The 20,125-nt window shown below is 39.9% G+C and overlaps 1 protein-coding gene across 1 annotated transcript in view; it reads left to right on the forward strand.

Moving 5' to 3' along the window:
* The window catches only part of Itpr1 (inositol 1,4,5-trisphosphate receptor type 1), a 381,954-nt gene that overhangs the window by 249,532 nt on the left and 112,297 nt on the right, over positions 1-20,125 (forward strand). The window contains exons 40-42 of the mRNA XM_023713283.1: positions 12,717-12,752; positions 13,881-13,931; positions 19,253-19,385. Of these exons, the coding sequence (XP_023569051.1) occupies positions 12,717-12,752; positions 13,881-13,931; positions 19,253-19,385 (220 nt within the window). The remainder of the gene's footprint in view (positions 1-12,716; positions 12,753-13,880; positions 13,932-19,252; positions 19,386-20,125) is intronic.

Consider the following 20,125-nt stretch of genomic DNA (forward strand, 5'->3'; position numbering starts at 1 on the left):
AAAAAAAAAAAAAAAACTCCTTCAATTCTAGGAAGAAGCCTTGAAATTAAATCACCATTTTCCTTGCCAGAATGAGTGGTGACAGCTAGATCATCACAAATATAAAAGTGTGCTTTCTAATCTACATAATATTTTTATTAATATTAGAGCAACTTAACGTGTGAGAGTCCTTGGATAAGAAAACAGTATCTAATCCTAACTGATCATTGGCTGCACTGCACCCAAATTAGAAGGCTTTTAAATGTTACTCTAAATGTTTAAAGTATATAAAATCAACAATAGGAACAGAAATTAGAAAATAGATTTCTATAGCTCAGTGGGTATTTTGTGGAAGAAACCTGCCAGGCTTGAGTTTATGAATATAAGCAATAGAAGCAAAGGACCCTGGTTGAGGTGAGAAATGCTGAGACAAACTATTCATACAAATATATCGGAACCTAGGTAGGTCTTGTTCTTATTAAAGGAAAAAGGATGAAAACAGAGGTCAATAGCAGCCCAGGTAGATAGAGGAAAGTAGATGGAAAAATTAAAATTGATGCAGAACCGACAGATAGATGCAGATAATATGGAAGAGTAAGTTACCAGGACTTAGAAGAGGTTCTTGGGCCTTTGCTCAAGTCACTTTGCAGCTGGTGAAGAAATCAGTTATAAAACCAGGAGCTAGCTCAGCCACATAAGTGCCTGCCTGACAAGTGTAAAGTCCTGAGTTCGATCCCTGGTACCAAAAAAAAAGAAAAGAAAAACAAGTTAGTTACAAGAAACAGAGGCTGGGAGGAAAGATAATATTTCTTTTTAAGCTGATTGGGACTGTCATCCCTGTTCATAAAAATAAAATCCTGATAAACAAGGATGGGAATTGCTTTGAAACAGAGAAGTACATCCTAGAAAGCCATGTTTGGTAAGCAGCCTGCAGATGTGCAGCATAAACCTGAAACTCCTTGCCCCATGCTTTGACTGTTATGAATGCTAATTAGCCATAGCCAGGGATTTAGAAGAGGTTCTTGAGCCTTTCAGCTACGGGAAGTTGCCAAAAGGGTGGAGGGCACTACAGTGTTTGCTTCTCCCTGTCTGATAGGTGGTATTAACTTTGTTTCACAAAGGCGCTTAAAAAATATATGGAGTAGTTTACCGTCTGTCCTTGTCTAACTAAAGAAGCTTGATGCCCAGGATAAGGCAGCTGTTTAAAGGGTGGAACTCAGTCAGAGCCAAAGAGCTAACCTTTATTCAGCAAGCTAGTTGGCTTTAGTTGAAAATATATGAGGTCTTCTTTGGCCTGGGTACTGAAACAGTTCTCCTCCTCCCAGCTCAGTTTCCTTTCACTTGCTTTTTAAGTGGAACTTGTCCTGTAACTGACCCCTGTCTGGGGACGCCTGGAGCTATACTGCTCCTCTGCCCTCTCCTGAGTCTTCACAGCGACAGGGCTGGGTCTGAAGGAGCTGCTAGCACCACCTGGAATCGCATGACTCCTGCCTGTGAGCAGATTGGGCCAAGACTGGCATGACTGTGGTCACACGGAATGTCTGTAGTGGGTGCAAGACAATAGCCTGGAGTGTCTGCATCTCAGGGTGGTGCCCTTTGCACTTCCCTGGTAATAGGGGCCAAGTTCCTGGTCTGTTTTTTAAGTGATCAGTCCACAGGTGATGAGACTTAGGTGTGTTTCTCACTATCGTTCAGTAATTTAGGATATAATCAAAGTGACTAATTAAAAAAGAAATTGAAACCATTTTTTACTATCCCCCTCAAAAATGTTGGCATGCTTATATAAGCCTGCTTGCCTGAAACAAAACAAAAACAAAGCACCCTCAAGAGCTTCACTCATAAATAGACTAAACAAACCAGAACTGCTGTGAGACTGACTTACACTTTTTAACGGTTACTAGTTTCTTCTGTCTTTTGAAACAGTGATAACGTTTGTTGACTTCTTGATATGTGCCAACTATTACATTAAGCATGGCCCCTACCTTATCTCTAGTCAGCCTCAGAGATAGATATCAATATTCTTACTAACTGCTTTTAAAACAAAGGAGAAGACTCTGGAAGGTGTAGAAACTTACCTGGGGTCACACCCCTCATAACAAGTAAACCAGGAATTCAGACCCAGACCCTCTGACCCCAAAGACCAGCATTTCATCAGTGCATTTTAAGTGAACAGACTGGCCCCACTGAGTGTCTTGAAGTCCACTTACAGAAGTAATGTGAAGGTTTTCATTACATTACATGCCTATGTAAATGACAGGGAACAGTGGCCCCAAGACTACTAACTACCCAGAACTTAAATATCTAAGCTTTAGCTCAATTCTGATTTCTGATGCAAATGAAAAGTGTCCAACCTTAATAATTCTGATCGTCCCAAAGCCATCCAAACCCTGCAGTTTTGATCAGATACCTTGGGAGGAGTCAGATTAGTAAGTAGTAAGTGCTTGGTCCACTTGTCTGCATCCACTGCTCCAGGCACCTGGACAGGAACTGTGCAGATGCTCCAAGTCAGTGACTGATTGAAGAAGATTGCTACCAGACTTGAATTCTGATGGCTGTGCTAATCTGCTTTTCATTCTCTATAATAAAATACACAAGGCAGCTACTTTACAGAGGAAAAGAGATGTTTCTAGCTCCCAGTTTTGGAGGCTGAAAGTTCAAGATCAGGCATCCCCGTGGATTTGGCCTCTCACCAGGGCCAGTGGTGGCTGGCACCATGGGGGAGCCTGGTGTGATCAGGAGGTCACATTCTGAGATGGCAGCCGGTGGGCTCAGGGTCGCTCTTGGGAGACCTGACTTGAGGCCCACAAGTGCGAGCTGATTCCTTTTAGTATGGGTCCCCAGTGACCAGGCCCTGCCACACTCGTGCATCGCCACACTGAGGTGCAGCCCTCCAGCACATGGGCCTTGGGGCTCACCCAAAGCATAGCGACTGTCAGGAGTGAAAAGCCCCTTTCACTGTTATGACTATGTGCAGAGGATCAGCAATTTCTGTTCTTCTCAGGGTGGGTGAATATCAAATGAAGAGACATTAAAAACAATGATGAAAATAATGGGGAAATACATTTTTGTATGATAGTTATAGCATCTTTCTGTCCTGGGTATTCACACTGGATAAACTTTAAGCTGACATTAGCTTGTAATCCCCTGCTTGGGAAGCAGAGGCAGCAGAACTGCAAGTGCAAGCCCAGCCTGGGCTACTATATTCAGTGAGACTCTGCCTCAAATGCCCTTCACCCAAGTAAGAAAGAAAGAATAAACTTTTAAATTATTTAGGATTTTATGAACACTCTGGATGTGCTCTGCCTACTAAACTCTGAATTTAGTATGCAAGTGAAACTGTTTAAGGGAAAACCAAACCAAGATTTCCCATAGCTAAGTATCTCTAAAATGTAACTTAAATGTCTCTGTAGCTCATGGAAAATCTTCAAGCCCCTTAGACCCATTTTTAAAAGGGAACATAGTTATTTTGTATATTGGCTACTCTGTAGTTTGTGGTAAGTTTTTCATTAAGCTACTGTTGACATAAGTTATTAGAGTTTTGGCAAGAAATTCAGAGGCTAGAAATTAATGTAAAAAGATAACCCACAGTTTATGTAAAATTCCATTTTCTCCTTTGAACAGTAGCAGCTGCTTCAGTACTAGTGTGCACAAAGCCTCAGGTAATAGTAAGGTTTTCATTTTATGTGAAGTGCTAGCTCTTCTTTAATTGCTAAAGCCTGTCTGTTCTATGTGAATGAAGTTCATCTACAATTTTTAGCTACTGTTTCTGAAAGCTGCTTCAATTTGCAAAGTACACTAAACACTAATGAAATAATAAAAATCACTTGAAGATCACTCATCTATCTTTAAACAAGCATAACTATAATAATTCTCTTATTTTTTTTTATCTCCATTAGACTTGATGTGAATAAATGCTGTGTTACTAATAGCACTTAAGTCTGTCCTGATCATCCCAGGAGAAATGTTGCTTCAGTCAGTCACCAGTAATTTTATTACCCTGGGAAGTCAGTGCTGGTTCTGACTGAGCCCAACGAGTCTAAAGAAAGAATTTCCTGTAAAACTGAGCTAATCATACTCTAGTGTCTTATTCTATTCTTTACTACCTTCTTCTGAAAAACAAACAACAAACAAAAAGTTGCTTGGGGAATTTGCCCTTGCTGCAGCTAGACTTGGGTTCTTGGGTCTAGAGGCAGCAGTGAGGCTCCTGGCGTGCTTGGCCAAGTGACTATGGGCTTTGATGCCTGGCATGGGAATAAGGCATGGCAGTATCTTGCCCATTTGTTCCAGGGCAGATGTCACTGTGACCTGTGGCAGTGTGCATAAAGCCAAAACTACTTTAAATGGTCACTGTTTGATAATAATTTCAGGTAAAACAGTCATAAGAATACATTTGTCTTTCCTTTTCCTAACATATCTTTCTTTTTCTCCCCCCTTTTTTCTTTTCCAGCAAATTTCCATTGATGAATTGGATAATGCTGAGGTCCTAATTTTACTGTTGTTTTTTTTTTTGTTGTTGTTTTGCGTGTTCCATGCTAGTGTTTCCATGACACCCCTCCAGTGAGCCCTGTCCTCTGGTCTTTACAGCATCTAGTATTTGAGTTTGTGTAACGTGCCTTCTGGACGTGAGTGGAGTCTGTCCTGTCTGTTAGCGTTTCCCATGAGTTTGTTTGCCATTCGTCCTTGAAGATCCCATCTGAGTCGAGATAAAGATTTTCTAAACTGTGATAAGATTTCAATCATTCACTGTCTAGAATCTCAATTGAATTTGTAGTTGATAACTTGGTATTAACTTACCTCTTAACACAATTTTGATATTACCATAAAGTGCTTTTCTAGCTGTATGTGAAGCATCTGACACAGAGAGAATGATTGCATTGGCATACTTGAAAGTAGTAAAAAAAAAAAAAAAAAAAAAAAAAAGAAAGAAAGAAAAATACAACCACTACTCTCTTGATGTGTGTGTGTTGAAAAGTAATGAGTATGAGGGGTATAAAGATTTCAGAAGACAGTTTTGAGTTCTAAAGGGTTTTTTTTTTTTTTTTTTTGAGACTTTCCACTGTAGCATTAGGAATAGACTGTGTGGCTTCTAGGAAAATTATGTGTAAATCCAGAAGCTGAGATGTCATCCAGTGGGAAATTACTTGTACTCACTCAGAATTACTCTGGAGACTAACAAGTGAGTGGCCGTTTCGTTTGGGATATCGGAGCTTATTACATATTTTACTTTGTATATTTTTTTCAGCATTCCTTGCCATATTTTTAGGTGGTGATGCATGGTAATTAAATATACTAGAACAATTAATTTGAGGTCTTAAGCTATATAATGGAGGGGATTTAATCAAATAGCAAGTCAAGCATGCACAATTTTATTTGGCTGTTTAGAATCATTTTTGCAGTCTATTTTAGAAGTGTATTCTTTCTTTTGGTAGACCAGTTAATAACTTATTTTGGATGGGAACATATTACCTATTATAGTATCTATTTCAATGAATGTACCATAATTTCAAAGATACTGAGAAATGGTTAGCATGTACCCAAGCAGACTTGGAACCACAGATGCAAAACTGCAAGCCACAGGCATGGCTATGGCTTTGGTCCAGTTGCCTCTGGAATGGCGTGCAGAGAGATTAAATGGGTAGTCCTAGCCCACACAGTAAGGAAATCGTCACATTAGGACTGCTGGCACATGGCCGCCTCAACTCTCACTGGCCTGACACTAAATTCCATATGCACAGTTTCACTTACGTTAATAGACATGAATGGGTGAGGAGGCCACACCTTCTGGGAGGAGTACAAGTGAGAAAAGCAAAAGGGAGCATGGTGCTTTAATTGATTGCTTCAAATACAGTGATTTTGGCTGTTTGGCTGTTTACTGTTTAAGGTTATTGAATTTGTATGCTGGAGCCCTTTACTAGTCTTCTTCCTACCTACAGGTGTGAATGCCTCATGGATTTAAATTTTCTCTCTGAACTATTGAGGTTGAGCTTCTATTTGCTTAAGTACAAATTAAGCAAGGAAAGGAAAACCTTTCTCATCACAGTCTGCAGTGTTATTAATATACTATTTTGCACCATAGTAATCAGTTGATGTGTTTGCTTACTCAAGATACAACTTGGTTTTCCTGGCTGGGAGTTTATTGCTTGCTTATGGAAAGATTCCACAGTTGGAGCAGGTGTGTTTATAATTATAGTCTAGGAAATAGAATACTGTCTGTTTATAAAAGAAGAATGTTCTGGCAGGCACTTGGATTCTTTGAAAATTCCCTGAGGAAGCAACTGTGAATCTCCTCCGCTGTTGTTACCCCTGGCAACCGTCAGAACCCTGTCCCTCAGTCCCTCAGGGTATTGGACACCAACACCCTGTCCCTCAGTCCCTCAGCGCATTGGATCTGGCCCTTTAACCAGAGATGACTGATAGGTCTTCATCATTGATGTAGTTCTGGAAACTACCACAGCTCCTCTGGTTTCTCCCCTAGCAAGCCTTTAGTCAAAGTGGAAGCCTGCAGCTTACAGCTATACTGCTATAGTGGTTCAATGAGAGCGCTTGCCTGCCCAGGGGCCAGGAAGTCCTCACACCAAAGTTACAGCCTCACATTCCAAATCCTGAGCATGGCTGGATAAAGGTCCTGAGAAAGATTGGTGCCTATAACTCCTGACTGAGGAAGGGCTGCCGCCCTTTGTGTATAAAGGCCAAATGGGCAGGTCAGGAGACATGGGTGGTGAGTGATTTGGAGAAAGGTTCCTACCTACTGCATCCCTGTCAGGGCTTTGAGAAGCCAGGGTGAAATGAGGACAGAGGCATAGATTGCCTGTAGGAGACGTGCATGGAATTGGCCCTCTCAGCTGTCTTGTAGAATAAAATTTCATTGATACCAAGAACAGGAGGGGTTTTCGTTTTTGTTTCTTGGAGAGTAAAGAAGCGGAGTCCCCAGCCTTAGCCTCAATTAGATCTTTTCCATAGGCAGTGTGGGAGACAGGTGGGGTTGGTGGATAAAAGGACACTGCTTCCATTGGTATCCCCTCAGCCCTTCTTAAATTGAAAGCTTGACAGATCTTTGCATCCTGAGTGGCCATCCTGACATCAAGACAGAATGTTTCCATTAATCCATGAAGTTCCTTTATCTGTTCATTCTTGGCTTTAAACTGACACCAGCGTATGGTGAAGACACTTCTGTAACTGATTTTGAGTGTTGGTACACTTGAGGCATAGCATTAGGGGACTGTATATATTAGTGTCTCAAATAGAGTGTCTGCCATGCTCAAGCATACAGTATTGATGGAGAGAAAAATGATAATAAAAATTAATGCAAAATGACAGATGCCAGTCATGGAAAAATGTTAGAAAGGAAAAGTACATGGAATTCTGAGCACATATGATCTAGGGTCTTCTTATATAAGCAGAATAGAGAGTAGCTTCTGAGGTCAAGCAGGTATGGGGGAGTAGCTTCAAAAGACGATTGCATGGGTCACTTTTCTAGATTATGAAGTGTCACGCTAATCAAGTAATGATTGTGATGATATACTCAGGCTTTGGCCATAGGTAGTGAGTGGCACAGCAGTAGTCCACCTAACTTTGGCTTGTGTGTCCTTAGACAGGAATGATGTGTTTAAAAGTAGCTCAGTACGTGTGTCCATTTCTATGCATTTAAGATACTACCTCCTTTGAATTACTGGCATGTGGAGTCTCTAAGGACAGCTAACAACTTTGCTTATTACTTTGCAACAAAAAAAACCAAGGCTGACATTCCCATTTATCCAGGGTGGCTGCTGCCTGCTTTTATTGGGCCTTCAACTTGTCTCACCTCATGCAACTTCTGTAAGTGAAGGATGCCACTGACAGCAAACTTGACAAAATTCAGGGGAAAAAAAAGAAAAACTGAGACCACAAGAATTATTAAATTTCACCTTCAGGGGGCGTTCTCATGACGTCCAACCCTGGGTGAGGTGTCCTACTTTTTTACATTGCTGTGAACTGCTGAGTTGGGCAGCTGCCAACACTCAGGCGGCAGTTACATAAGAGCTTTTTTTTTTTTTTTTTTTCCTGGAATTTAGGCTCACTGCTGATGTGTGACCTTCAGCAGTAATTGCCAATAAATGCAGCAGGCTGTTTACTGTTAGACACTGGCAACCACAGAGCAAGCTCAACTCAGAGCATACAGAAGCTATTGCATAGTGTGTGAAAGGCTTTTAAACTTTGTTTGTTTGTTTTTTAAATACTGAGATTATTCCATAATCACTGAAATTGTATCAGTCAAATCACAATGTATTTTTAAAATAATGAACTAAGTAAGCTATTAAGTTCTGATGAACTTGTTTTATAAAACACAGGTAGTATTAAATTGTTGGAACAAGGTAATTTATATTTATTTCTGTCTTTCAAAACAAATATAAAGAAAATTGTATTAGCAGATGTAAAACTTTAAAATTGTTCTAAATGCTAGATAATTTCTATTTTATTTTGTTCTTCTCTAAAGCTTTCTGTTCAGTTAATGAAGAGTTCTCAAAAGCTGATGAGGCTGAGGCCCAGCAAACTTATTTGCAAACCCATTTGCTGTTGTTTGTTTCCTTCCTCTGAGGTTATGTGGGTAAAGAGGAACTGGAGACTGATTCAGAGAGTTGGAGATCATAAGTTTCCTTTGATGTGCTGATATCTAGAGCTGTCATAACAGTTACGTTTCTTGATTTGTGCTCAGCTTCTGCTAGAACAGTCCATGCAGAGATATTCTACTTAAAGAGAAATCGCAGAGGCCCCGGGTTATGGAGGGCTCCCTGTTGAGGGCAGCAGAAAACAAAGGGCATTTCCCGGCTGGGCTCTATAGTGGTCTCTCTAACAGACAGACTTGAAATGATGGGTGGGACAGAAAGATGGGCAGGTGTTAAATATGACACTTGATGCTGCAGGGTGATGGACGGAAATAATAACCCTGGTCTGTGAACTTATTTTCATTCAAGAATTACAAAGTATAATTTTCTTCATAGGAGAAATGCATCTTTTGATAAATTATTAGGTACTTCATGTACTGAAAACAAGCACCTCACCATTTTATGTGTTCATAATCTGGTTTCTACTAAAGTATGGTAGTTAGGAGCTCCTGGTTATTGGCTTCCTCCAGGAAGGACTCTTAGGACTCAGTGACATGGGATACTGTTTGAATTTATTTCTAAGCCAGTCATTTTGACTTTTTTTCTATTAAATTCGATTTGACTGACCTAATCTGAAAGCACTGAAAGACTTAAGATCAAGGAGTAAATATGAAGAGGTATTTAGAGATAATACTCAGTTGGTTTCTGAGTTCTAACTAGGCATTGTCTGATTGTTGTTAACCACTCGTTGGTTTGGGAGACTTGGTTTGAGGTATCAGCACTGAGTATAGCAAGTGATCCTGGCATGAAGGGGAGAAGAGGATGAGACTTGTGAGGTTCAGACTCAGCTGTGCTTTCTCCACACTGTCCCTATACGTGTTCGCTAAAAACTTCACTATTCATGGGGGGAAAATGAAAAATAAATTTTAATAATAAAAATAGAATATTAATGTATTCATCAAGTATTATCTTTTACCTTGGATATTAAACTTTTTTTTTTTCTGTACTGGGGATTGACCTCAGGACCTTGTGCTTGCCAGGCAAGTGCTTATTCCACTGAGCTATATCCCGAGCTCCTTACCTTGGATATTATATATTGCATTTATGTAGCTATTATCTTCTATGACTATACATAGCTTATTATATTCATAAAAATTATAAGTTTCTGCCATAAAAATCACTTTATCCTCAAAGACCTGTGACCAAAATGCTCATTGGAGAAAATGCTTGTATAGACTATAGTTATTTTTCCAACTTACGTACCAAGTTTACTCTGGTCTTTCCCATGCCTGGAAGCTGCACCTACTAATAGGTTGTATGTAGGGAATTTGCGTATTAGGTTTTATGAAATGAAGCTTACTGAAAATATACCAAGAGATACTTAATATTTTAGGTGGAAGGATTCTGAAAGAATGTCTGATCCAGGGTCCTTGAACAGGTGAAAAGATAGGACCCTAAAGAGGTTCCTTGGTGTCCCAAGGCAGTGCCACTGTGCAGGGCCAGCACCTGGGCAAGCCTTTGCTGTGTGGTGCTGGTCTGTGCTCTTGCTTCTCCATTCTGCTTCCCACATGTGTCTCATTAAAAATTGTCTCTGGTTGTTGGATGGGTTCCTAGGGCTGCAAAGCATTCCCTCTACTGTCTTAAACGGCTTCATGGGATTGTCAAAGGAACAAAAAAGATAGTTAATTAGTTTAATATTTGTTTTAAAAAGAAACTGATTTTGAAACAAGCACAATAGTTGTTTAGGGAGAAATGTTACTGCAATGAAAAAATATATGGTAATACAAACCTCTGTTCTTAGAGTAATTGAGAAGCAGAGAATACTACCTGTGGTAAGTGCAAAGTATTCAAAATGCTTCTTTGGACACAGAGAGCCCAGACTGCATCCTGCCCAAAATAAATAAATAAATAAAACAAATAGAAAAGGATGCCATTTCTTTTTTAAGTTTCAATTTTCTGATTTTTTTAAAAAGAACACAAAATAGTAAAAAGAAAAGGAAAAACCATTAGAAACAATATATAATTTTACTAAACAAAATAATAGGAATTTGACAATGGTTGCTGTATTACATAATGTTACCTTCAAATTAGTTATTTAGATTACCAGATATAAACATGCAAAATTAATTTTTAAAAAAGTATAAGAAATTAAGAAAAAAAAGATAAAAATTAAGCATTAACTGCTCCTTTCACTAGACCAGCAGAAATCAGTAGTATAGTTATCCAAGCTATCCTGCAGATAGATAGATAGACAGATAGATCTTTTTCTTTTCTTTCTTTTGTCCTTTTCCTCATCCCAGTTTTTTCTTTCCATTGAACAGATTCTTTCCCTTTCACAGCATCTATTGTACCTTTCAGCTAGGATGTCATTTCTTATTTCATCGCGCTTTGGCTTTGGTTCCTATTGGCAGGGGAATAAGAGGGCATCCCTATGGATTCCTGCAGGAAATTCCTATGATCCTTCTAGTCATATGAGATGGACCAAAAGGATATGTTAGTGGAAATGTGTCTGATGCAAGTGGCAGAAGGTAATACTTTTTATCCATTTGTGTCTCTGACTGCTCTAAAATACATGAGTAGTTGCTATAATTCTGCTTTTTAAAACTGCATCCTTTTTGTACTAAGGGCGGAAAGCAAGTGTATACAATTTTAATTCATTAGCCTAAAACATGTAGAGTGCAAGAGTAGAGTTAGATTGTGTTTCTGGATCACATATTGTTTATGTAGTTTTGAAGGTACACCTGTCTGAGCTCTATTTTCATTGCCATACTCAAGTTCTTTTGACCATTCTCTGCCTCCGCACCCCTAATGGGAGGCTCAATACTGCGGAAGGAAATGTTCTCCTTGAGTTGGACTTTTGTGTGACAGTCTCTGTCCAGAATTGAGTGATCAACGTATCATATGCCTCCTTGTCTCTGGTGAAGTAGTTTAATCCCTGTTTTCATTTCATTTTACCTTTCAGGAAATTAGAGAAGTTATTAGTTATTAGTTATATGACAACAACTTTATGCATTAGGAGGATTTTTTCCATCTTGGGATCAAACTACTGCAGTGGTTACATTGAGACGGATTGAGATACCACCAGATTTAACAGTTTCAGTCCTGCCAGGCTTTCAGCACCTACTCTGACAGTCACCTTCTGGCCCTGGCAGGGGTGTGCTGCTGCTGAGGCCCAAGGTCACACAGTTGAGAGTGTGAGCCTTGGCTTTATTCCATGGCCCCAGATTGTACCTTGCACCAGTCAGCCATGCCACCCGTGCATGACTTAGGCCTAGGGCAACTCACGCAGGGTTTGGCAATAGATCTGACATCACTTATGTGCTCCAAGCACGTGTCCTTTGGACAGATTCGTGGCACTGTCTTCACATGGAACTGTGGACTTTTTTCCAGCCACACCTTTCAGCCACCACACACACCATCACATTTCACTTGCGTGTCCTTTGGCCACTTCTTCTTGTCTCTCCTTTGTGGATTAAAAAGTTTGTAAACAAGGAGCAGGTGCTGGAAGTGTGTGTGACAGGAGTGGGGCCAAAGAGCTGAGGCCATGAAGCCCTGGAGGGAAATATGTGGGTACAACAATCACACAACATAGCCCTTAATGCTGGAAGCTCCCTTTTCCCAGAGATGCTTGGATGGTGACATGCCATCCAATAAGTCTGAGGCAAGACCTGCTGTTGCAGGACATAATGTGAGAAAGGAGGGCAGGAGAACGGACAATGTGCAAAAGGCCCTTGTCCCAGGAAAGTGGTACTTTGGAAATCCTACCCCTTCACCTGTGCTGAGCATCTGCTATTATGCACAGTGTCACTTTCCTCCTTTCTTTAGTTCAACACAATGCCCAGGAGCAGTGGTTCCTCTTTTGAGGCCTTATCAGACATTGTTCCTTCTTGATTAGTAGTTGGACACCCCACCCCCCATTTTACTTTAAATGTATGTTTCCCATTTCAGGCCAGTTGTCTCTTCAAGCACAACCACATTCAGTGTAATTTAGAAGAGCAAGTGTCTGGTCACCTTAGTCACTGCCCTGATGCAGCGAGCACTCCTCCTCTTTGATCGTTCCTTTCATGTTTTGTCCTTGAGTGTTGGTCTCTGGACTTCTGTGGCCCACAGAGTGCAAATGCTATAACTAACATGCCTCATTTTACTTCCAACTAGCTGCCACAAACTCCGGAACCCGAGAACTCCACAGAGGTGTGTCACTCACCTATATTTGCTGTGTAAGCAAATATGGGTAATTAAGTTGTTCTGATTGAGTGTCTGCATTGTTGTGACAAGATGTCTGTCCCAGTGGGGTTGTGGGAGGGAGGTCTCAAGCTGGCTGAAAGTTGATCATTGTTAAACTATACATGGCTTGCAGTGTAGAAAGGAAGTCCTCAGGAAGTGGAGCTGACCCAAGCATCCTCCAGGTGTGGGATGTGGCTCTTGGAAAGTCTTCATATACAGCTGTCTTGTCCACTGAAAAAGTTTGAAGCATTGAGATCTGTATACGATACAGAACTGACTGGCTCCTGTGCTAATATGATAGAGTTTTGAAATTCCAAATATTAATGTACAGTAGAAACTGCTAAGTTGTAGTTTCATAACACACTCTTTTTATCCTTCCTGCCACCAGCTACACTCACTAAATGAGGTACTAGAAATTTTTAATGTTTGTAACAGCAAGGAGAAACTTTTAAGGGGAGGTGTTAAAACAGTTTCAGATACTGTTCTAAAATTGCATAAGCTCAAGCTACAATGAAATGTACTTTGTTTTAAAAAGTCTACTGATGGTCTTAAAAATGAAACACAAACACTGGAATAACTAAGTTGCAGTGTGGCTGTTTTCTGATGATCACCCTGTCTCATTCTAATCAGAGTTCTGTACTAACAGTTTTGGTTAGTATGCTTGTCTCCTGGTGATTGGGAAGAGCTGTGGTCTGTATGTGTCTGCAGAAGTGTGTGCTGATGTCGTTTTGGCATGTGCTATGAAATAATGCATGTATAAATCATAAGTAACTGCCTGGTTGGGTCTTGTTTTACACCCCTTTGGGGATAATGTAATATAGAACTTTTGTTTCATATTCTTTGCAAAAAAATAGTGTTGGCCAGCAAGTCATACACCTGTTCATTTTAGGTACAATAGGACTGGGGATTTCCGCCAGTTATTAAGCAGAGTCTAATGTAGTCGAGCATTGTTGGGGGAGGGACCTCAAACAGTCCTATTTTTTTGTGTAACCTTGGTTGAATCCAAGCTTGAGATATATTTGATTTATGACTAATGCTGAAGAATGGTAGTATCTCCTGACTGTCAAACTTAAAATGGAATTTCTGCATGCTTAGCAGGAACTTGAACCAAGTCCACCCCTGAGGCAACTGGAAGACCATAAAAGGGTATGTAATTTTGAGTCTTGTGTGTCCAGAGCTAATGATCAGAACTCCCCCCTACAGCCACTGACTGTGATGTAAAGACAGTTTTGTTGTCGCTGATACTTTTGAAATGTTTATTGGCTCAGGACCAATCACAACCTTGCATATAAGTGAAACTAGCTGGCAGTTCTGCCTATTTTCTACCTGAGCAGAGCACTGTTCCCAGGCAGGCTCCAAATAATGACTAAGGAAGCTTTTCATGTCCTCCCCTTTCCTGTGGTGGCTTTCTACTTAAGGTGCAGTCTAAAAACTTTTTTTCTGCAATAGCTGATGATTGTTACAGATAACTTAGAGTAAACACAAAAGTCAAATGAAAGCAGGTCCTACTTACACTGCCCAGCTATAAAGGCTGCTAGTGTTTTCATATTTCCATCAACCACATTTGCATGGGAACATGTGTCCCCAGAAGCATTGAGATAGTTGTGTTGTCGTTAGGATTATTTTAAATGCATACATTTTATGCCCTGCTTTTGTGATTTAATATTGTATCTGAACCTTTTTTGAAAGTCTTTGGAAGCTTACTGCTGTTTAAAGTTCCCCAAATGAGCAAGAGTTTTGTAATTTTTTCCTTTCACAGGGAAGTGAACAAATGTGTGCATCTCTGAATAGATCCCTAGACGGGGAATTCCTAGGCCAATGGATAGGTACCGTCTTACTGTGCTCATTATGCACTGCCAAGCCATTTTCTACAAGGTTATATAAATAAACATGATCATGGAGCTCAGTCTTGATTTATCCATTTGGCGAAGATAACCAGATATCCTGCTTTTCTGAGAGCTTATCATATGCTGGTATTGTGCTAAGACTTTTATACATGTTTATTCATTCATTTTTCTTAATGCTACTTTGACCCAAGGATAAGACCTTCACCCCCATTTCACAGATTAGAAAATTGAGACTCAGATTAAACACCTTGCCCAAGGTCATGGAGGTAGAAAACAGTTGTTTTGAGGACTGCCTTGAAGTTGTAGTCATCTGTATCCTGGAGAATTTGTGTTTTGAGACAAATGGGCTGCCTGATACACCTTCCTTCTGCTCACCCCTGGCCCTCACCCAGTCCAGCACATTTCACATCCTTTCTGTTCTCTTGATTTGATAGAGAAATATACTTTATGATTTTTCATGATTGTTTGAGTAGAAAATAGCTACTAGGGAGTGTGGATTTGGACAAAATTCAAAGCACGGAACTGGAGCCCTTCCCCTCCAACATCCTCTTATCACCTGTAGCTCATTTGCCAAAGAATTTACATTCTTGTTTTTTCCGCCCTTACCTGGCCCTGAAAAACTATCCCAGATATGGAAGTAGCTGGTGAAAACACATAGCTGTCCCTTGTAGCCTAAGCTCTCAGGGACTCTGTTGAAAAATGGTGGAGCTAGAAACAGTATCAGCTGTGTGACTCAAGGCAAATTATTGAATCTCTTTATGTGGCACTTTGTTCTGCTATAAAATGGACATACTGGTTTCCCTTAGGAAAGTTACACTGGGGGAATCACATAAACAATTGTGCATAAATGCTCAAGCACAGTTCAAGGCTTCCGACACTGCATTGTAGCGATACTGTATTGTAGTCACCTTGCAGCTTGAGATGCCCAAGTGATTTTGTAGATAGCAGGAGTGGGAAAAGAAAGGTATTTTTAAATCCAGCTGCTACCTTACTGCTGACTCAGGTGTGAGAGACTCACTGCTCATGTGAGAGGGTGATCTTGTGTGAAGCACATGATCTTTAAGTAGCTGAAATCTGGGAAACCAAAGTCACTACCCTACTCTTGTTATGTGGCACTGTTAACTCCTTAGTGGCTGTATTCCTATGCAGCACATTAGCTGCTAGCTTACTTTATATAAATGAAACCCTTAATGGAGGAGCAAAGTGGGAACTTGCTGTCATTATTCCATATCATTGGTCTACCAGTTGTAGCTTTTTACGTGACATTGCCAGTGAAACTTTCTTTTCTTTTCTCAAAGGTAGGTATTAATATGTAAGGAATTTAATACTGGAGGCAAATATCTGATATTTGTTTGCACACTGTAAGTGTAAACTGCTGGGGGGAAAACTAGCATTATTTTTAAGAAGTGGTTGCACACCAGTGCTAAAGCAGCAGAATTACTTGTGAAGTCATTTCCCCTGTACTCTGCACACAGATGTCTTAGCCTGGTACATCATGAATGGCATAGTACTACTCAGTAATTTATGTCATGATTAGGAAGGCTTTTGTCTGCAAATTTTAATTTTTCCTGAATTAAACCAATGACTCAAAACAAAAGAACTTTCATAGAACCTAAGTTTTCACACTAGTATTTGCATAACTTTTAATAATGCTTATGCATTTTCTTTTCCAGTCCTCTTCTACCTAAAATTCTTAATCTTTGTACTTAAAAAAAATTGCATTTGTTATTTAAGGAAAAGCAAAATAAGTTTCACTTGTTCTATTTTTTTCCCGTTTATTAACTACCTGTGCAGAGAAGGTGAGATGAATGTTTGCCAAACACCTTATATTTAAGAGAGGAATAAAGTTTGTAGGGGTGTGTGTGTGTGTGTGTGTGTGTGTGTGTGTGTTGGAGGGGTTCCCCCTTTTCTTCCCATAATGAGCACATTTTGTGATCATTCTTATGGGAGAAAATGTACCATTTGAAGCATCAGTTGCTATAGAAACTGCTGGGGTTTTTCTGTTGAACGAGAAGCAGAATGTTAATGTGCGATCCCTCTGTATTTTCAATTTGGCATACAGGCTGCATAAATGTGGACTTCCTTATTGCAGTCCACCCGCTCCTTTCTGTCTCCTGCTGGTTGGATTGCAAACTGAAAAAGGTCTTGCTCTTTACCTTCAAAACCTCAAGGAAGGAAAAGAAAAACAACCACCTGGAGTGAAAATCTAGTTGAGTCACTTTGGCCCTAAGTAGTAGTGTAGTAAGAGCCCAGGGATGGGTCTTTGTTCACTGGTCCCCATCAGACCTCCTTGGACTTGACTCTGACTCTTCATCCCTATGGTCTTGCACACTCTTGTCTGGATGGGTACCTGGGCTGTCTGTTGTGGCTGTGGATCAGTGATCTCAACCCAGATCTCAGACAATTTTCTCATGGTGTCAGAGGGGAACCAGCTAGAGACTTAGGAAGGATTGTTGCCACCTATTCCTCTTGTTGTAACTTACTCTAACCCAGAGTAAGTTCCATAGATGAATCATGGATGGTATGGGCAATCGTATTTAACCTATTATAATCAACGTGGAGGGCTGGTGAGATGGCTCAGTGGTCTAAAGCACCTACTTAGAACAAGCTTGGCAAAGCACAGGGACCGTGGTTTGATCCCCCAGCACCGCATGCCAGCCAGCCCTGCCCCCTGGTGGGCTGAGCTGGCCACACACACACACACACACACACACACACAAATAAATAAATGTTAAAAAAAAATTTAAAAAATCAACATGGAGGTACATCCACCCATTTCTTAGTAATCTTACTTCAATGTTCTTTTAAAATTTATATTTCTCTAATGATGTCAGCACTTTAAATTCCTAATTTCTCAGTGACTGCTGTGGAGAAATAATGTGTTTGTCCTGGTGCCTGAGATTGGAACACTATTGAAGCTGTATCTTTTATGGAAATGGCATTTTTTTTGAAACTTTTTCTCACTGGCAAGAAGTTCATTTTAAAAATACTTAAAACATTGCACGTAACTTTCTCACTGGAAGCATCCTTGTAATTTTGAATTTATAGTCAGTCCAGGTGGGAAATGATTTTCATAAACTGACAGAAGGAAAATACAATGTGGGTAGAATAGAGAAGAGAAAATTCGGATCTCATTAATTTCTTGCACATTTATTTAAAAATCAGTATTCCCTCCTGTTACCTTCCTCTCTCAGTTGTTGGCCCATTCCATTTTGGGAAGAATTAGACTAGCATCAAAGGATACAAAGGAGATGAAATAAAGGAATTAAATTTGGCAGGATAGCCCTGGATCTTTGTGTAATTTTGACTGTGGACAGCATCTAGTTTTTCCTCTTTTCTTCCTCTTTCTTGTGTCTCCTGCATCCCTTAGGATGCATCTACCGCCTGTCTGCTCCCTCCTAACTTGTGTTGCAAACACCTCACTTGGAGTCTCTAGACCTATTCTCAGAACTTACAAAAAAAAAAAAAACCCACTTGAAATTCTGCTGTCTCAAGTTAACATTACAGTCCCTTCAGAAGAACTCTGAGCCTCCATTTTAGAGACCTGCTAAATTTCAGCGCCTCTCTCTGCTAGACTTCTCACTTAACCTCTCTTATGGATACAGCAGAGGAGCTCTCCCTTACTCTGTGTCCCTGGGAAACAGCCCATAAACATAAAGCCTCTGGCTTAGAAATTTGCAGATCAGGAGGTGGTCTTGGAGTCCCTTAGGAGCATGACTGTAAATGTGATAGAGCTGAGAACAGATCCGGCTTTTGTCTGCTGGCTGGCAGATGCACCCTCATACGCTGAAAAAATCAATTATTTTGGCTACAGTTATGAGAGTCATTATATCACCTGTCCAATACTCCTTTGGTGTTTATATTCTTAAGACTTTTATAATGAACAAGGAGCTGGAAGGATTTTACTGGCCCCTGTTCATAATACAGCTTTACCAACTATCCTTACCCATTCTGAACTTATTTATATTCCTCCTGTTCCTTCTTCTCCTTTATTATTTTAAATCAAATTCCAAGTATTTCATTTTGCCTTTGTTGCTTGTTTTGATTGACATATTTGATATCTGACACTAATGTGTGTCCTGTCACATTTTCATCCTCACCATTTGGCCCTTTGACTGTCTTGATTAAGAAGGCTTCCTGATGGCTTATTATAGTGCTATGTCATGTTTTACCCTTTTACTCTTATATCTTAATATTTTCTTTGGACCTGAAGAATGGATTTCATACTTGGTGTTAATTTTATATTGCTGTGAGGAATCTCACCTGTAAAATTTTCAGTTTGTTCACATTTCATTAGCTTAATTGAAAGGATTTTTGTTTGTTATTGTTAGTTGCCCATTAGAATTACTCTTCTATGTTTATAAGTGTGTGAGTGGATCCTTCAGATATTTAAAATTCTAGATTGGTGGTCATTTTAAAAACATGATTTGGTTTTCTGAGAAAACATTGAAGCCAACTTCAGAGTTTTCAAATGCTCATATTAATCATTTATTTTTTCACTGAATGAAAATTGGCCAATTATGCCTTAGTTCTCCAGTGGGTTTTTTTTTTTTTTCAATATGAGTTGCTCAGTTATGCATTAAATTCAGAACCTGATTTCATTATCCTGTTTGAATTAAGGGTGAGGCGCTCAGGCAAATTTTGGTCAACCGTTACTATGGAAACATCAGACCTTCAGGAAGAAGAGAGAGCCTTACCAGCTTTGGCAATGGCCCGCTGACACCTGGAGGACCCAGCAGGCCTGGGGGAGGAGGTAGGCTATGTGCTATGCTAATCCACTGCATGTGTGAATCAAGTGTGTCACATGGTACTGCATGTTTCTGCTTAATAGCTTGAAACTTCAATGAATTTATGTTGTAAGTGTGCTTTATATAGCAACTTGTTTTAATTTTGGTTGACCGTCAAATTGATATCTAAGTGTATTTGCCTGCAAAATAGCATTTCCCTGCAGTTAGATCCTGACTAAGCCTCTAGTCCTTCTTTCTTATGCAGGGATCCTTTTGATGATAATTGCATAACTCAAGGAACTAGACTTTATTGAACAGTTTCCTGTGGTCATCAGGAGTAGTGCCTTCTCATAAAGTGATAAGGACATTGATAGCCAATATGTTAAAGACTGTCACTTGTTAGGTACTTACTGCATGCAAGGGTCTTTTCCGAGCACTTTTCGCTCTTGAGCTCATCTCAGCTCCAAGTTGCCCATTATTTGGATAGGTACTGTACTATCCCAACTAAACAAAGGAGTAGAAGCACATATCATGCAGTAATGCTCAAAAACAATTCATTAAAGTTACTGTAAATTATCTTTTTAGGTTTTTTGTACCAGAAATCAAACTCACAGCTTCACACTTGCCTCCAAATTATCTTAAGTAAATTATGGGCAAAAGTCAGAAAATATTGAGCTACATGATGAGTGCTACTGAGTGTGTTTTTTTAAGGAAACTGGTAGCTTATGGCTCAAAGTGCAAATGCTTTTTTGATTGCATCTTATGA

The sequence above is a fragment of the Octodon degus genome, unplaced genomic scaffold (assembly GCF_000260255.1).
Source record: "Octodon degus isolate 3935 unplaced genomic scaffold, OctDeg1.0 scaffold00030, whole genome shotgun sequence".
Taxonomy (NCBI): Eukaryota; Metazoa; Chordata; class Mammalia; order Rodentia; family Octodontidae; genus Octodon; species Octodon degus.